We start from the raw sequence: 19,050 nt of genomic DNA on the forward strand, positions 1-19,050 counted from the left end.
ACACACACACACACACACACACACACACACACACACACACACACACACACACACACACACACTGCATATAGATATGTTAACCATATGTTTTGGACACCAGTGTCACCTAGAAAGTAAAGTTTATAAAATGAGAACATTCAGTAGTTGAGAGAAGAAAAAGATGTCCACACATGTGTAACAGCTCCCAGGAACAACTTTATTGAGGACAACGTTTAGACCACTACCGAGTCTTCATCAGGTCTGAGACCCAGTTTAATTTTTAAAGATTTTGAACAAGTAAAAAACTAAATCTGATATTTTCAGGAAAAAAAAAGAAAAAAAAATTACAAGCGTTGTGAGCTTGTAGATCTGCTATTTTCACTAGCTTGGGTCCTAGGGACACATCATATTTCTCTTTTGGGTCTCAGGCTAAAAGGTTTTTGGAACCAGTGGCATAGACAACTGATGTGATAAATGACTGATGCCACGTGCTGGCCACATGAATCCTGAGATCCACATGGGAGCCATCCCGTTCACGTGTGGATGCTAGGAATCACATGATTCACTTTTTAGTTTTCCATAGGCGGCTGGCCTCATGCAGAACCATGCCGTAAAAAAGCAAGAAATAAAACGTCAGATGTGCATGTTGACCACAGCGTTGACAAACTGCAACAAAGGTTTTTTCCCCCCTTTGTGAACTTTCATATGTCTATTCACAACTTGTTTTTCACTAAAGTATTTGCCACAAACTAAACAAGGAAAGGGTTTTTCTCCTGTATGGGTCCTTGAGTGCTTTGTCAGGTTTCCCTTTAGATTGAAGCTTTTACCACACACTGTGCAACTAAATGGTTTTTCTCCTGTATGAATCACCATGTGTGTCTTCAGATGTGTATTCTTACCAAAGTCTTTGCCACAAATTGTACAACGAAACGTTAAGGTGAGGGGGTTTCCCCCTGTATGAGCCATCATGTGTGTCTTCAGCTGATCCTTAAATTTGAAGCTTCTGCTACATACCATACAATAAAAGGGTTTTTCCCCTATATGGGTACTTCTGTGTTTGTTCAAGGTAGCCATTTGACGATAGCCTTTGCCACAAACTGTACATTTAAATGGTTTTTCCCCTGTATGAATCATTGTGTGCTTCTTCAAATTTCCTTTTAGATTAAACATTTGGCCACAAACTGTACACGCAAAGGGCTTTTCCCCTGTATGAATCCCCATGTGTATCTTAAGATGTTCCTTACGTTTAAAGCTTTTGGCACAGACCGTACACGTACATGGCTTCGCCTGTGTATGAATAATTGTGTGCTTCTTCAGATCAAGCTTACGATTGAACCTTTTACCACAAACAGTACAAGCAAAGGGATTTTCCCCTGTATGAATCCTCATATGCATCTTCAGATTTTCCTTATTAGTAAATCTTTTGGTACAAACTATACAATAAAAGGGGGTTTCCCCAGTATGTGTGCTCGTGTGATGTTTTAGATTACTCTTTTGACGATAACCTTTACCACATACCGTACAAGTAAAAGGCATAATCTTTGTATGAATAATTGTGTGCTTCTTCAGATTTCCTTTTAGATTAAAACGTTTACCACAAACTGTACAAGTAAAGGGCATTTCCCCTGTATGAATCCTCATGTGTGTCTTTAGATGTTCCTTGCGACTAAAGCTTTTGGTACAAACTGTACAATTAAAGGGTTTTCCCCCAGTATGGCTTGTCATGTGCTTTTTTAGATTACTCATTAGACGAAAGCTTTTGCTACACATTGTACAAAAAAATGCAACAGGCTTGTCTCCGTTATGAACACTCATGTGTGTCTTCAGATGATCCTTACGATTGAAGCTTCTGCTGCACACCATACAATTAAAGGGTTTTTCCCCTGTATGGGTACTTGAGTGTTTTTTCAAAGTAGCCATTTGACGATAGCCATTGCCACACACTGCACACGTAAATGGTTTTACCCCTGTATGAATCATTGTGTGTTTCTTCAGATTTCCCTTTAGATTAAACCTTTTGCCACAAAATGCACAAGCAAAGGGCCGTTCCCCTGTATGAATCCTCATGTGTGAGTTTAGATGTTCCTTGCGTTTAAAGCTTTTGCTACAAACTATACAACTAAATTGTTTCTTCACTGTGTGACTCATCATGGAGAGAGTTTGTTTGGATGAGTTCAGGTCCTGGGACAGCTCGTTGTCTAAAGACAATGTATGTCCTTCCACATTTTGTGTCTTCTCCTCCCACTCATCACTGTCTTCCGTGTCAGATTCAGAACGGTGTGAAGGGAGGAGCAGGTCATCACTAGTTTGTTGTGACGCCACCCAGTTATTTACATCAGCTTGAGTTGTCATGTGTTGAGTTGAGGTGCTGGCTACAGGCTCTGTCTCTCTGTTTTCTTCACTTTTCACTGCTAGTAACGTCAATGTTGACTCATCAGCCTCCTCTAGTCGTTGAAGTAGCTCCTCCTGTTCCTCTTTAATCTGTGGAGGCCCTGGTTCCTCCTGGACCAGACTGGGGCTCCTCTCCTCCTGTTCAGGGGAAACCTCTTTACACAGAGGAACGTGCAGGAAGTCTAGGCAAAATGAGAAAAGCCATTCAGTGTTTGAACATTACATTTTTCCATGCAAGTGGGAAGTAACTAAGTACACATTATTTGTTAATGTACTGTAAGTAGATTTTCAGGTATCTGTACTGTCATGGGTGCAGTGGTGGAAAAAGTACTCAAATGTTTTACTTAAGTAAAAGTATCAATACTGCACTGTAGGAGTACTCTGTTACAAGTAAAAGTCCGGAATTCTAAAAGTACAGAAGTATTGGCATCAAAAGGGGAGGGTAGTATAAAACCCCTTGCGTCATAAGGGCTCGTTCTCTTCTTCCACTCTGCTACGCGAAGCACAGGGAGCCTTAGAAGCTAAAATTACGGAGAAACTGACGAAATCCAACAAAACCCAGAGCGAGGGCACCGCAGTGCTACTCTATGGGCGCTTTCGTTTAAAAATAGTTTCAGTTTATTTCAACCCTCCCGTTTCTCGAATTTCATCGTTTTATTTGTCTTTCCTATCATCTCCGTTTTCTTACCACGAGGCACCGCGCTAGAGCTGACGCTAAAGCTAAGCTAACAAAGCTAGGCTAACGGCTAGGCGAATCTAGCCTTTTGTTTGTTTGCCTCGTGTTGTGACGGACGAAGGAAAGAATGGAGGCGCCTCGCAAGTGCGCATTCGGGGGATGCAGTCTTCTGATCGCCGCGGACGACGATCACCGCCTCTGCATCTCCTGCCTCGACCCGAGCCACGCCTGGCTCGCCTGCGAGCGTGGACGAGACTGCGGCTGCATACCCTGCATGGCTTTCTCCGAGGTCCAGCTGGACCAGCGCATGCAGCGGGCCATGGACCTGGCGGCCGAGGCCAGCGGCACCGCTAACGGCGATGCTAGCCCAGAAGCTCCCCCGGCTGAGGCTAGGAAGCCTGCGCCCAGCAGCCAGGGCGCCATGGGCCCTCCGCTCCGCTCGGCCCCACGTTCCAGCGGAGCCGTCAGCAAGGTCAGGGATGTGCGGGCGACTAGAACCGCCGTTTCATCCCCCGACCGCGAGGACGCTGCCGAGGCCGGCGGGCCTTCCCAGGGCAGCGTCCCCGACATCTTCTCCCCCACCACCACCTCCAGCACCGCCTGGGCTGACACACCCACTCCTTTCGTCAGCGACTCGGAGGACTCGGAGAACCTCGTTGTGGTGGATGATGAAGATGAGGTGGGCCTCACATCCTACCAACCGTCTTAGGAGGTTGCGATACCCAGCCCGGACCGTCCTGAGCCTACACCGGAGCCTGCTCCGGAGCCTGCTCCGGATACAGCGGCGGTCCCTGTGGTTGCCAACCGGGTGTCGGAACCACGGGATACCGTGACCGCTGTGCTCAAGCGGGCCATCGCCAGATGCAAGCTCGAGCAGCCGATGTAGCCAGCGAGGACGTCCGTCGGTATCCCCATCGAGGGATTTCAAGGCCTGACTCCTCTGCCCTCCCGTCACGTGGAGTCCAAACTCGTCCCGGAGGCCGCTGGCGTGAAGAATGCCATCCAGTTCGCCTGGGCCGAGCGTTTGGTGCCAGGGTCTCCTGGATTCTCCACCGACATTCTGACGGGGGAAGAGCTGGGAGTCTGTGGCATGCCGCCGATGGACAGAGAACTCGCTGCTGCCATCGACAAGGCCAAGAAAGGTACGGTGAGAATCAGCCGCAAGGATGGGCCTGTTTTCGCCGACGGCGCCAGGAGGGCCAAGACTCAGACACACGCCACGCTCTACGGGGCCTCAGCTGCGGCAGCCAAGGTTCTGAACGTGGGGTCGCTCTTCCAGGGTTCCGCAGCGGCGGTGCTCGATGAGATGCGAGCCCGGCCCCTGGAGGAGACAGCGTCAGCAGCACAGGTACATCAAGCCTTCGGGGAAGACACCGCGGAGCTAGCGAGGCTGATTCAGCTCGCGATACTCTGCTCGTGTACCGCCTTGATGTGGACAGGCCGAGCCATGGCCCTCACAGCCGACCTAGAAAGGATGCAATGGCTCGACCTCACATCTGGCTGCAAGGCCCGTTCTCCCATTCGGCATGTCACTGAGCCCCAGGGTTTTCGTGAAATGCACAGAAGCGGCGATAGCCCCACTGCGGCAGCAGGGTCTGCGACGTACATAGACGACTGGCTGCTGTCAGCAGGGTCCAGAGAGGAGGTGGCACGGCACACGGAAGTGGCCATTGCACACTTACAGTCCCTGGGTTTCACAATCAACGTTCAGAAGAGCGTTTTGATTCCTTCCCAACTCGCCACCTTCGTGGGGATATCCTTGGACTCCACCACGATGGTGGCACGCCTGTCCCAGGACAGGATGGCGGGCTTCTTGACATGCGTACGCTCTTTTCACCTGGGGCACCAGGTTACGTACAGGACGTGCATGCAAGCGGCGGGCCTCTTTTTCTGATCCGGTTGGGCAGATTCCACATGAGGCCTTTCCTGCGATGGATGAGGGCTCTACGGATACCGCATTCCATGGGCTCACGGAAAGTAATGGTGACACCACGGTGTGTGAAGTAACTCGAACCCTGGACACAAGCACCTTTCCTGTCCGAGGGAGTCAGGATGGGAAGCAAAGCAAAGTAAAGTTTGTTGTTTACCCAGGGTGTCGGACTAAGCACGAAGCTTGTTTCCAGCCGGACCCTGCATGGAAGCCTTGCTCAAGGGCTATTCAGCGGTGATTCATGATTGATGTGATGAATTGGGGAATCGAACTAGGGACCTTCCGGTATCAAGGCCGCCCCTCTAACCACTAGGCCACCGCTGCCACTGGGTGCAATAGTGTCGTGGAAAGTGACTACCACGGACGCCAGCCTCTCAGGTTGGGGGGCTGTCCACGAGGGCTACCCAGCCCGGGGGGTGTGGGACTCCTCCCTGAGAGGTTACCACATCAACTACCCGGAGCTGCTGGGTGTCTTCCTGGCTCTCAAGCATTTCGAGAACCGCATCGCGGGGTGTCATGTCCTGGTCAGGACGGACACCACCACAACGATGTGTTATGTCAACAAACAAGGAGGCTTGGGTTCCCCTGTCCTAGACAATCTAGCGCGCGAGATGACGTTGTGGTGCATGCAACGCCTGGCCTTGCTGCGCGCCACCCATGTACCGGGTCGTTTGAACATCGGAGCGGATCTGCTGTCCAGACGAGGGACATGGTACGGGGACTGGTCTCTGTGCCAGAAGGCGATAGATCTAATCTGGGCCCGTTGTGGACGGGCGCAGGTTGATCTGTTTGCTTCAGCAGAGACAACGAAGTGCCCGCGGTTCTTCTCAATGGGCAAGAGGGTTGTTCTGAAGCCCAACTTGGCCTTCGTGTCCAAAACCGGTGCGATTGCCAGGGCCCCTGTGGAGTTGGGTGCTTTTCCTCCTCCACCGTTTTCTTCTGTGGAGGACAAGCGGTTGCATTGCCTCTGTCCAGTGAGGGCTCTCAAGCTCTACTGTCAGAGGACTGCCATGGGCCGTACGTCGGCTCAGCTTTTCGTCACCTGTGGCCGAGGTCAGAGGAAGTCGGTGGGCAAGCCGACCCTATCCAGATGGATCGTGGAGGCTATTCAGTTGGCCTACGTGAGTAGTGGAGTCCCGGTCCCGGTGGGACTGAGGGCTCAGTCCACCCGGAGCGTGGCTGCATCCTGGGCCCTTTACAAGGGGGTGTCGATGCAGGAAATCTGCTCTGCGGCTAACTGCTCGTCTCCCTCGACCTTTGTGTCCTTCTACAGCCTAGACGTGGCGGCGTCAGAAATGGCGCGCACAGTCTTGGGTGTAGGGGCTGTCCCCAGGTAGGAGGGTGCATGGTTGACATGCTTCTTCTCCTGCCTGGTGGACCCTTCTTGCCCTCCCGGGACCGGCTTGGCATGGTCCGGGAGGAGGAGGCCTTGGTTTCCCTGTCTTTGGTGGGATAGTCTCGGTCTTATCCTACACTGGGTCAGGGACAGGACTTGTCCATCAAGGTCTTGTCTTATCAGTCCTGCGCGCCCCGACCGGGAGGTCGGGGGTGCCTGGGGATCAGGGCTCTGCCGGGGGTGGGCCCTGGACCCTGGGCGAGCGTGTGGGTGAGGGTTACCATAATGGGGGGCTCCCCCGGGGGACGTTTATGTGTCCCATAGTAAGCACTTGCTTAAAGCTATGCTATAATAACCCAGGGTTACGTATGTAACCCCGGTTTTATTGGTAGCGTAAGCAAGTGCTTACGTTTTTGAACCCCCTCTGTGTGCTTCTGAGCGTGCAGAGTGGAAGGTTTCAGAGAACGAGCCCTTATGACGCAAGGGGTTTTATACCCCCTCCGGTCGCTGGAGTTTTGCGTCACAAGACCCTCATCCAATAGTTTTGGAGTTCCGGGAGTCCTGTTTTTGCTCTGTGTGATCGCCAGGGGGCGATGATATCCCATAGTAAGCACTTGCTTACGCTACTAATAAAACCGGGGTTACATACATAACCCTGGGTTTTCAAATAATTGTAGTGGAGTAAAAGTACAATATTTGCCTCTGAGATGTAGTGGAGTAGAAGTAAAAGTATTGGAAATTGTTAATACTCAAGTAAAGTACAAATACCTCAAAATTGTACTTAAGTACAGTACTTAAGTAAATGTACTTAGTTACTTTACACCACTGGTCACGATCACTGTCAGCGACCAGATCACCAATGCTTATGTGTTTGAAAATGACAAATAATGGCCAAATGAGCATAAACCAACATCAATCACCATCAACATGTAAATCCCAGTTACAATAGAGGGCGCTCTTTGCCAACCTATGAATGATCCCTTGGCTGCGAGAGAACTATAGAACCGGAAATGACGTCATCCACCAATTTCTTCTCCCAGACTGTGTTTTTGCTGAAAACGAGCCATATTCAACTGCCGATAAAAACAGAATGGACGATCTCGGTTACAATGTTTTTGTTCCGGTGGATAGACGAGACCCTCGTCCTCCCCCTAGACGGCTTTTGTTTACATCTGTGTCCACATCGTGACTTCCGTGGGTCTCATTGGATCGTCATAAATAAGGTAAAAACGCTGGCAGTGGCGGAGTAATTAATTAATCAATACCTGGCAGTGAATGTGTTAATTGATTTGGACATTCTCTTAATAAACAAGCAGAATGGATTTGATAATGAAGCACTGGCAGCGTTCTGAAAATAAGGTACAATAGTGAATGGACAGAATGCACTAATTTTAGACATTGTAAAAACATGATAAAGAGTGTGTGTGTGTGTGTGTGTGTGTGTGTGTGTGTGTGTGTGTGTGGGGGGGGGGGGGTTGTCTAAATAAAAGACCAAAAAAAATCTTGCTTAGGGCCACGAAAATCCTAGGGCCGGCCCTGTTTAAAGGGATATTTCACTTTAGGTAAGGAATTGGGTCATTTTATCGTCTACTCAGGCTTTTTGCTTTTGACAAAATGCCTCAAATCATGAATATAGGCCTAAGAAAAAATGGCGCCCCTTTTCACATTGGCTTATTATAGCGCCACCAGGAGGCCACAATAACCTACCTGGCGGAGACCTGTGCTCCGAGGAGCACTTTTTCTAGTTTATTATTATTATATTCCTCACATATTAGAAGGACAATATCAGTCACCAGAACCAAGGACGGGTGTTTCTGATGAATCTCTCCTTCCGAACCGTCGTTTAACAGCACTGTTCCATCGCTACCCGTCACTGGTTCTTCTACCACCCTCCTCAGGGCTTCGCCCTTACTCCCTCCTCAGGGCTACGCCCTTACTCCCTCCTCAGGGCTACGCCCTTACTCCCTCCTCAGGGCTACGCCCGTACTCCCTCCTCAGGGCTTCGCCCTTACTCCCTCCTCAGGGCTACGCCCTACGTCCCTCTCACTCCGACCAAAGCTGGATACCCCGTAGGTAACCACTCCTAACATGGTTAAAATGGAGTTTGAAGTTATAATGGGTTTGTATAGGAAGGGGGTGTGTCTGATAAAATGAATATCAAATATCTAAATACTGAATCAAGCAACTGTCCGGGGTGCTCCCAAAAGCCTGAGTAGACGATAAAATTACCGTTTAAAAAAAAAGTGAAATAACCACTTTCACTTGAATAGAACTTAAATACAATATCTATCTATATATGATGTACAAGCTCACAAGGCTTGCATATCCGCTATTTTTGCTTATTTAGTGTGACAGTAGTATGACGAAGTAGGGCATTAATTTACAAAAAAAACATAGACAGTTGAAATATGGGGAGTATCTGACTGGAGTATTTCCAATTGTCTATACTTTTACTTCTACTCCACTACATCTCAAGGCAAATATTGTTCTTTTACTCCACTACAATTATTTAGTAAACTTCAATTAATTAGTAACTTATTATAAGTTACTAGTTACTTTGCAGATATAAATCATTACATTATAAAACATACAATAACCACTTTAACCCTATTTTATACATCGGCTATTTGAAAATAGCCGATCTACAAGCTCACAACGCGTCGCATCGCAACGCGTTGTCAGCTTGTAGCTTCCAAAGGTATATGATGTATGCTAATATCTAAAATGAGACAGATGCAAGGAAAGGTGGCTTCACATCAGCAGATGAAGCCACGGGCAGGATCTTTTTACTCGTTTTTCAGCAGGGCCGTCCCCGCAGTGTCAGGGGGAGGGGACGACGACAAACACATGGGGATTTGCCACGGCACTGTTCAGTATACAGGGTCTGTCTTTCCTCTGAACTGCAGGAGGCAGGCTCTCTGGGCTTACCACTGGGTTCTTTGGCGCGGGGGGTGGACTTACCAATCAGGCAAGGTAGACAACCACCTGGGGCCACAACAGTCAGGGGGCCACCATGACAGTTCCCTAAATAATAATAATACATGTTTATAATAGGAGACCTACGGCGTCTCATATCGAAGTACACACTTGTGAGAAAAGCACAACGGGCCGGAGGTGAGTCCGTCCAGACCCAGAGAGTTCTGGTCACTATTTGATCTCACCGTGACAGGATTGACGACGATATCCGATCAACACGCTCACACCGCATCGCACTGTGAGCTTGTCGGGTATTTTCAGCGAACGCTTTCCCCACAATAACAGAGAAGACACTAGTATAGAGCCCTGAGGGACTCCGGTCAACCATATAGAGAGCCGAAGTCCTGACGTCACTGCCAGTAGAGGGGGCTTTTCCGCAGGTTCGTGGCTTTACTTTTTGTGTTGAAATCCTCATTGGGGAATCTTAGATCGCCTCATATAAGAACTATGTTCCAAAAATAAACACACAACCCCGGCTATTTTACTCATATGGATATGAAGCATCGACTGGAGGTGTAAATATACACATTTACCCAAAGAGTAACACAATATAAACACTAGAAACGAGTCAAACAACCCAAAGACTACATTTCCCATGAATGCGGCTGCTGTGGGGACAGTGATATCAGTCCCGGAAGTAGTAGTTCTCAAGACTTTTAGGCAGAATGAATTCCATTTTCGCCAGAAACAGGCTGTATCAAATATGAATGAATATGATAAACGATGCAGAGCCACCCCCCAGACAAAAACGCCAGGATGGTGTGTTTATGTTTGAAACACAGTTCTTATATGACGTGATCTAAGATTCCCAAATGGGGATTTCAACACAAAAAAGAAAGCCACAAACCCGTGAAACAGCGCCCTCTAGTGGCAGTGACGTCAGACTTCAGACCTAGTAGTATTTTTTGGATTTATATATTCCAAAATTTGGAAAAAAATCTCGATTTTTCAAAATTAGCAGATCTACAAGCTATGAGCTTGTATATCTGCTATTTTTTAATAGACAAAGAAATCTAAAATGGCACAGATACTTTCCCGGTCTAAATGTGTAAAAAAAAAAAAGGAGAACATTTTTTCCCCCCTTTTCCCTGCTTCTTTATTCTCACTAACAACACACCATGTTTAGGGCAGTGATGCCGATAGATTCTGTCTTGAGACATTTACATGTCGACAAGTCTCAGCTTGCCTTGGTTTCGAATACCTTCACCTGTCCCTTTGTTGATTAGTCTTACTTTTTTCCCCCCAAGCACTAGTTTCCGTCTTGCAAATGCAGAGCAGTTGGTATACATTCGCCCTATCCCTCTCTCAGCTGACTTGAAGTGTAATCCATAATGTCTCGCCCCAGACCTCTGGTCCTCCAGGGGGGCGAGACAACAACAAGAACCTGTCTATTTGTCAAGTAACACCATTGAACAATGGAGTATACTGTACATTATAGCTTAGGCTAACGTTCCATCAAACGCAATCATTAACTCATTCACTGCCAACTGACAACTTTTACGACTTGTTTTCCAAAGGCCCACACTGCCACTGACGATTTAGTAGTGTTTGCACTAGATGGCGCACTTCTTTCACACATGAGTGACCATTTCATCCCCAGAGGCACACAGAACTCGGAGATCACGTGATCCCAAGATTTACTGCTCTGTTCACTTCCTGGTTAACATATTTGAGAAATCACCTGTATCTGTGTTTAACTATGTATTTTTGACGAGACATGCTATTTTCAACAGCCTATAACAAGCGAACAGGGGGTCGCAATTACTTTTTTTCCCCCCACGGAAGCACAGTGAAACCCCTGGAGAGAAATATCCTGTGACTACTTCAAAAGGTAAGAACATTTAAAAATGTTTGGCAGTGGCTGCACTTAGCCAGAAATAAATCTGTGAAAGTGAAAGAGTTCATTGGGAAATGCAAGGAAACATCTGTGAAATAAACAACACTGATGGAGGAGATCAGATGATCTGCCTCAGTATTGAGAGTTTTGCCTGGAGACGGTACGCAGGGCGACTGTGATGAGTAGCTGTAAATCTCAAAGACACGTGACTTCCTCACAGAGATATTAATTTAATTAAAGAAGCAAGAAGAGCTAGATTCAAATTCTCTCCAGCACTTGCAGCACCCAGGTCCACTGTCATACCTGTGTGACCTTGTGTTCGGGAGGTAGGGGTTCTACAACTACGTCCTGGTAAAACTGGAAGTGAACAGATCCACTTCCGGGTTGCACCATTGAACTCCACACCCCTCAAGAGAATGTGTGGGTGAAGTTTGTAGGCAATCCGACAAACCGGAATTAGGAAGCAATAACAGCCTGTCCCTATTGGCCGTCTAAGAGCACCTACCAAGTTTGGAACATTTAGCATGCTGGGAACTGGAGTTCTGGCTGTTTAAACCCAATAGGAACACAGAGGGTGGGGGGGGGGGAGCCACACACATGGTCCCTGGTGTGGCTATTCTGATGGCAGACCCCTTGGTGCCAAGTTTGGTGCGGATCGGAGCAACGTTGCGCCCCGCCGGTCCGCATGTTATGTTGGAGACGTCCAACTGCCCGCCCACCCACCCTCTTGGCAATTTTAATATAGGATTCCAAAGACCAGAAGTCAAGTACTTGCCTATAACTTGACAAAACACTTTTATTTTTAAGTCAAGGGTTTACATTAATCTGACTTGACATATGCTGAGCTTTGCTGACCACAAATGTCAGTACTGCACTGTTGTTTTGAATCTGACATAAGTAGCAAACTGAAACGGTAATGCTTTTCATACGGACAGTTTTATAAGATGCTGGAAGCATTCTTGCATTTCTACCAGTTGTGCGGGAAAAAAATATTGCGGGTGGGATGCAGCCGTGCTCATGTCATGCACACGGCCGCCCGTAGAGTTAAATAGTCGCGGAAGTTTTGAGACTCACAGGGAAAGAAGGCTTGAATGAGCTGAAATTGAAGCTAAAACTAAACACTCGAAATGTGAAATAATGTTTATGACTGGCTACTTTCAAGCCTACATGCAGGGCACACGGAGCAGCGTCCATCTTAGCTCCGATCGGAACATCTCCCGCCGGTATATAGCTCCGAGATGAGGTTCCGCTTCGTAAGCTTCCGGCAGAGTGTGACACCGGCGAACGGCGGCCAACAATAGCAACTTTTACATTTTTCCGCACATCGTATCCAAAAAGTAAAGGTAGTCCTCCGATGATGTTTAGTGGTCATGAAAAAGTAAGCGATGGGTTGAAACAGGCGTTTAAAATCGCTTTTTTAGTCAGCCTGTGCCCATGCAGTCAACCCCCGTCCGCAGGTGTCAGTACTGCTCCCGTTTTGGCTACAGTGGGAAAACATGGCAAAGGCTGACTAAAAAAGTGTTTTATCCCTAAGACGCGACCCATAAGTGCAGCGTGAGTGCTTAGTCTTGTTAGATTAATACTAATGAAGTAATCATGGTTTTACCTGAGAGAGTGTCACACCTGGTCTTCCTATGCAGTAATGTCAATGTTGACACATCAGCCTCTTCCTGTTCCTCTTTAATCTGTAGAGGTATTGGCTCCTCCTGGACCAGACTGGGGCTCCTCTCCTCATGTTGTGGAGGTGGTGGTTCCTCCTGGACCAGCCTGGGGCTCCTCTCCTCATGTTCAGATGAAACCTCTTCACACACAGACAGGAGGAGAGAAGAGGTAGCATCAGCACTATAACTTAAAGTGCTAATGTCATTGGATTTGTTCTGCAACTTTTTTGGTTTGTTTGTTTTAATATTGTCCCTTTTTTTTGTTTAAATCATGTCCTTGTTCTCAAACAGACTTACTACGAATAATATGTATACAGTTGACATTAACTTAATCTGCTTTACTAAAGGACGGACGGACAGACGGACGGACGGACGGACGGACAGACAGACAGACAAAAATGGGGAAAATGGAAAGGTTCTTAGAAAGTTGCACACTTTCATAAAATAAAATACATAAAAGATCGAGAAATAAAAAAAAATATTAAAAGTATATAAGAATAAATGTAAAATGTATACAAAGACAAGCCTTCAAATGAGACAAAGTGAGCTAACCAGTATGATGGTGGATAGGTAACGGCACATGGAGTGGTATGTGCAAAGCTGCAATGAGCAATATTAAGAGGTCCAACACTGACACCTAGAGGTCTTTTTCAGTCAGTGTCAGTGGAAGGAAAACAAGGTTACAGCTCTTGAAAGGTCAGCCTGTTTGTTCTTCTTTTTATTGTCCTGTACCTTCTTCCAGAGGGGAGGAGAAGTATATATCTACAATACAGGAGGGTCATTAGTAAAGATAATTTACTATATTTAGTAAAAGTATCTATCTAAACAGGCACATTCCAGTTTAGCGCACATGCTTGAACCCGCTTGAACACACTTGAACCCCAGCATCCATATTCTGAAGGGGATTATTAGCCAAAAATAGCAGATTTACAAGCGCACAATGGATCACGTCGGGACATGTTGTGAGCTTGTCGATCGGCTATTTTTTGGCTAGATTTGGACTTGGCGTGTAGACAGAAAAAAACGGTCCAAGTACAGAGCCAACTCACGTCCAGTCTAGAGTGGTTAAAATCTATCGGAGCAGCATTAATAATGTCATAATAGGAGAGGCAGGGTAAACATAGGCTCCCTGCTCCCCCAAACATCACACTGGAACGAGAGGTGTCCAAACGCAGTGCATGGCCATTACTCCTGCGAGATGTCTCATTTCCAACAGACATCTGTGAGATATATTAATATATAGATTTTTTTTTAATCATAAATCTTTTTCCCCCCAATTTAGTCCTTATGTCAATAGGCTCTATGCACAGCAGCCATGTTATCACTTCCTTCACAGGTGTTACCAATGATACTAATGAAGGCTCTGTTCCATTTAGTGTAGCACAGTGGTTTCCGCGACCCCCATACAGTAACTCTGAGAGTGTACAAATGGAACCAAATCGACCGTTACGGGTCCATTTGGTTCCATTTGTACACTCTCAGAGTTACACACCCGTTAAGGGGCCATTTGGAAGCCCATGAGGGTCCCTGGACCCCAACTTTAGACCCACTGGTGTAGCACAGTGTTTCCAGTGAGCCAACATGAGCACCCTGACTCTGTTTAACCAGAATGGAACAGAGCCTTCATTAGTATCATTGGCAACACCTGTGAATTTCTTCACAATATGGCTGCTGTGAATAGAGCCTATTGATTCCTCTCCACACACATTTTGTGTGTTGTCACAGCTGTTGTAAGCTACTGACTCAACCGCTAGTGAGGAGCCGATACCGAATATGCCTCTTTTAGCAGCACTTCGCCATATTGCGTGGGTGGAAAATAGGGCCCTTAGTCTCGCCAGAAGCACATCCCCAAAACAATTAAAGCATGGTTTGAGCTGATTATGGGCCTCCGTCCGAGATGCAGATATGGCACAACAGCAGATCAGAAACGTCTATAACAGTAAAAGCACTGACAAATCTAACCTGCTACTACATACACAACCTTACTGCTAAAGCCTTTATACCGCCAGTATAGTAAACCAGCAAGCACAATAGTAACTGCTGTTTAAATTTGAATCGTCACACATTACAGTCGTCTAAGCCATTGGTTCTCAAAGTGGGGTCCGGGGACCCCCAGGGGTACTTGAGGGGGTTCCAGGGGGTCCCCAGCTAAATGATGGATAGGAACCAAATGGACCCTTTAACATTGATTTTACAATATGAATTGGGGTCCCAGAGATATAAATGCCATTAAATGGGGGTCCGTAGCCTAATGCATGTCAAACTGGGGGCCCTTGAAATTAAAATGGTTGAGAATCACTGCTAGAGCCGTAAAAATCGTCTCTTATGGGGGGTCCCTGGCATCTTTTCAAATGGGGGTCCGCGGGCTAATAAGTGTCAATTTGGGGGTCCTTGACATGAAAAAGTTTGAGAACCACTGGTCTAAGCTACCCGGTCACTATCATGGTTGGTGTGTAGACTCTACACACCAACCGTGATAGTGACCGGGTAGCTTAGTCGGTAGAACACTCGCCTTTCGACAACAAGGTTGTTGGTTAGATCCCGGGTACGCCACATCAGCGTATGAGGCTGAGCTTGGGCGCAGCAATTTGTGCGGTAAGAGGCTCTATTCACAGCAGCCATATTATGAAGACATTCACAGGTGCTAATAATGAAGGCTCTGTTCCATTCTGGTCAAACAGAGTCAGGGTGCTGATATTGTGCATGTAGGCTCACTGGAAACACTCTGTTACACCAGTGGGTCTACAGTTGGGGTCCAGGGACCCTCATGGGCTTCCAAATGGTGTGTAACTCTGAGAGTGTACAAATGGACCCGTAAGGTTCCATTTGTACACTCTCAGAGTTGTGGGGGTCGTGGAAACCACTGTGCTAGACTAAATGGACCAGAGCCTTCATTAGTATCATTGGTAACACCTGTGAAAGAAGTGATAACATGGCTGCTGTCTGTGCATAAAGCCTAGTAATGGGAACTGATGGTAGGTGTTGCACTCCACCTAAGCAATCTATCTCCCAGTGGTCTAGCACATTGAAACGGGACCAGCTCTCGAATGCTACCGACAATAAGCATCTTATTTGAATTGTCACATATTTGTATTACACGATGCATCATTACATACCAAGAGGCAACCCATCAGTGCAGTGTGGGTGCTTAGTCTTGTTGTATTAGTACTTTTTTATTTTTTTACCTGAGAGAGTGTCACACCTGGTCTTTCGCTGCAGTAATGTCAATGTTGACACATCGGCCTCCTCTTCCTGTTCCTCTTTAATCTGTGGAGGTTGTGGTTCCTCCTGGACCAGACTGGGGCTCCTCTCCTCATGTTGTGGAGGTGGTGGTTCCTCCTGGACCAGACTGGGGCTCCTCTCCTCATGTCCAGATGAAACCTCTTCACACACAGACAGGAGGAGAGAAGAGGTAGCATCAGCACACACAACAACTCAAAGTGCTTTTCTCATTGGATGACATTTATTCTCCTACTTTTTTCTTGTTTGTTTGTTACCACCAGTGTTTTAATATTGTCCTGTTTTTCAATTGAAATCATGTCCCTTTTCTCAAACGGAAATATAAATATAGTGCATAGTATAAAACACTTTTTATACAGTTGACATAAATGAATCTGCTTTACTTAAAACAGAGTATATGTATGTGTATATATGTGTCATATAAAAGACCCCCAAGCTCACAACGGTCGAATCCGCAACGCTTTGTGAGCTTGTACGTCAGTTATTCTCGGTAAGTACTCGCTAGGGAGCACCTGTCCAGCCAACACACAGGAGGACGTTGAATGAAATGGAACCAGCGCTCCCTGGAACAACAGGTTTGGGGATTTGTAGGGAATTGATTACATAAAAGCGGCAACTGGGCACGCTTTCATTCATTGCTTTTCAGTCTCAATGTTTGTAAACAAATAATTGGTCTATAGGAATAGTTAAACCGCTAAGAATCGGACCGTTAAGAGGGAATCCTTAAAGGGATATTTCACTTTCAGAAAAACTTTTGGAGATTTTATCATCTACTCAAGCCTTTGGGAGCCCCCCAGACAGTTTTTAAGTTGCTCGATTCAGTATTTAGATATTTGATTTTTATTTTATCAGACACGCCCCCTTCCTATACAAACCCATTGTAACTTCAAACTCCATTTTAACCATGTTAGAATCATCAAAAACACCCATCCGATTTTTTTTCATTTATTTTATTTTATTTTTTTATTGTATTTCAATTTTTTAATTTTCCAAAAAAAAATATTAAAAATAAATGAACAAAGTAATTGAAAAAACACGGCCCCCTCACGTATTAGATGGAGTTTGAAGTTACAATGGGTTTGTATAGGAAGGGGGCGTGTCTGATAAAAAGAATATCTAATAACTAAATATTGAATCAAGCAACTTAAAAACGGTCTGGGGGGTTCACAAAAGCCTGAGTAGACGATAAAATTACCAAAAGTTTTTTTGAAAGTGAAATATCCCTTTAAAGGTAGGGTAAGTGATATTTTTTGGTTACAACACAAAGTATTTTGTTAAAAGGTTAAAGCACTATATTCTGATAGTAATCATTGCTATAGAGTGTTTGTTCAGTAACAGGAGTCTCCCTGTCTCTCCAGCTCTTTAATAAACAGAAAATACATTTTCCGGTAGGTGTCAAAATCTCAGCCAATCAGGAGAAAGTACCCATTTTTAAGCTTAATTTTTTATAGTGTTCCAGTTCCAATTTTGCCTGCTAATTTCTTAGTGTCATCACTTCTAATTTCACTTGTTTAATCTACATCCTGATTGAGTTCACTATCCTGATTGGATACAATTGGAGAAAATGCATTTTCTGTTTTATAAAGAGCTGGAGAGACAAGGAGACTCCTTTTACTGAACAAACACTCTATATCAATGAGTACTATCAGAATATAGAGCTATTTAACACTTATTTTAACCAAAGAAAATCACTTACCCTACCTTTAAGGAGCCGGAATCGTTAAAATCCTAAATGTAGTTCCCAGTAACTTGTACCCAGTTCACAAGTCCAGCGCCCACTTCGTTTTAGTGCCCAGTTTCCATATGTATGCAGTGAAGCTACCCAGAATCTACTAGGAAATGTAGTCCAGATAGTATCTTAGCTAGGGAGGCATGCGTTAATCCGACAGACCTTTTCTCCGACTATGTGGCATCCGCGTGCGGTTAGGGTTAGGGTGAAACATGGTAATGAAATGAAGCATGAACCAACCTGCTCTGTGTAGTTTGATGTGTGGATGCAGCATCACGTCCAGCAGTTTGTTTTGTCTCTCCAGCAGAGTTTCTAGTGTCTCTATCTCTCTCTGGAAGAGGTTGAACATGAACTCTGCAGCCGCACTGAGGCGCTCCAATACAAACACTCTGACATTAAGCTTACAAACATCAGCACCACGCTGTTTCTCCCAAACACACAATATCTCCTCTCCCACCGACGTCATGTGTTCCTTTATCGACAGCCGTACACACTCCTTTTGACTCATTTTACCTCCTTTATGAGACATATGACCTCCTTTATGAGACATTTGACCTCCTTTATGAGACGTTTTACCTCCTTTACGAGACGTTTTACCTCCTTTACGAGACGTTTTACCTCCTTTACGAGACATTTTACCTCCTTTACGAGACATTTTTCATGCTCTGTGTTATAATAACAACACGCACTTACTTCCGGGTCAACGTGCTTCGAGCATGCGCAGTAAATGGCTGTGGACTCACTGGCGTCATCTGATTGAGGAGCTTGATTGATTGATTGATTGATGTACTTTATTTAGTAAGACATGAGAACAGTACATGGCAGTACATAACAGTACATGGAAGTACAAATTCGCAATACAAGGTCTACTAAACTGGATAGCTCAGTTAAGCACGTAGCTTGTTTAAGATGAGATCCCCATGCACACAAATCATGTTGAAAAATCTGTGTAACTGTCACTGAATAAAGATAGATATTATCTTCTTGTCTGCTTTCAGTGATTCATAAAGGTTACATCATCTGATCTATCATATTATTATCATATATGTAGGGTTATCTTATATGTTTTGCTTGCTGTTTGCTGTTATTGCAAATCTTACCACACTTGTATATATATTGTATTTCTCCGCTTGTACTTTTATGAGTTGTAACAATAACACTCTTCATAGGCTCTATTCACAGCAGCCATATTATGAAGACATTCACAGGTGTTACCAATGATACTAATGAAGGCTCTGTTCCATTCTGGTCAAACAGAGTCAGGGTGCTGATATATTGTGCATGTTGGCCCACTG

The 19,050-nt window shown here is 45.7% G+C and overlaps 1 protein-coding gene across 1 annotated transcript; it reads right to left on the reverse strand.

Moving 5' to 3' along the window:
• Positions 1-336: 336 nt before the first annotated feature.
• Positions 337-18,405, reverse strand: LOC311044742 (uncharacterized protein). The gene is made up of 4 exons (XM_084056503.1): positions 17,996-18,405; positions 15,972-16,169; positions 12,732-12,926; positions 337-2,552 (listed from the first exon to the last, which is right to left on the reverse strand). Exons 1-4 carry the CDS (start codon positions 18,387-18,389, stop codon positions 613-615), a joined length of 2,727 nt encoding a protein of 908 aa, XP_083912629.1. The 5' UTR covers positions 18,390-18,405; the 3' UTR covers positions 337-612.
• Between the last annotated feature and the right edge of the window lie 645 nt (positions 18,406-19,050).

Source organism: Gymnoscopelus microlampas (assembly GCF_963454915.1).
Source record: "Gymnoscopelus microlampas genome assembly, chromosome: 5".
NCBI classification, from domain to species: Eukaryota; Metazoa; Chordata; class Actinopteri; order Myctophiformes; family Myctophidae; genus Gymnoscopelus; species Gymnoscopelus microlampas.

Bases quoted from the DNA above. Each gene is read 5' to 3' on its own strand.
- LOC311044742 (XM_084056503.1), bottom strand. From the start codon at position 18,389: ATGTCTCGTAAAGGAGGTAAAACGTCTCGTAAAGGAGGTAAAACGTCT. The intron at 16,170-17,995 runs GTTGGTTCATGC...CTGTGTGTGAAG, and splicing joins CATCAAACTACACAGAGCAG to AGGTTTCATCTGGACATGAG. The intron at 12,927-15,971 runs GTAAAAAAATAA...CTGTGTGTGAAG, and splicing joins CAGGTGTGACACTCTCTCAG to AGGTTTCATCTGAACATGAG.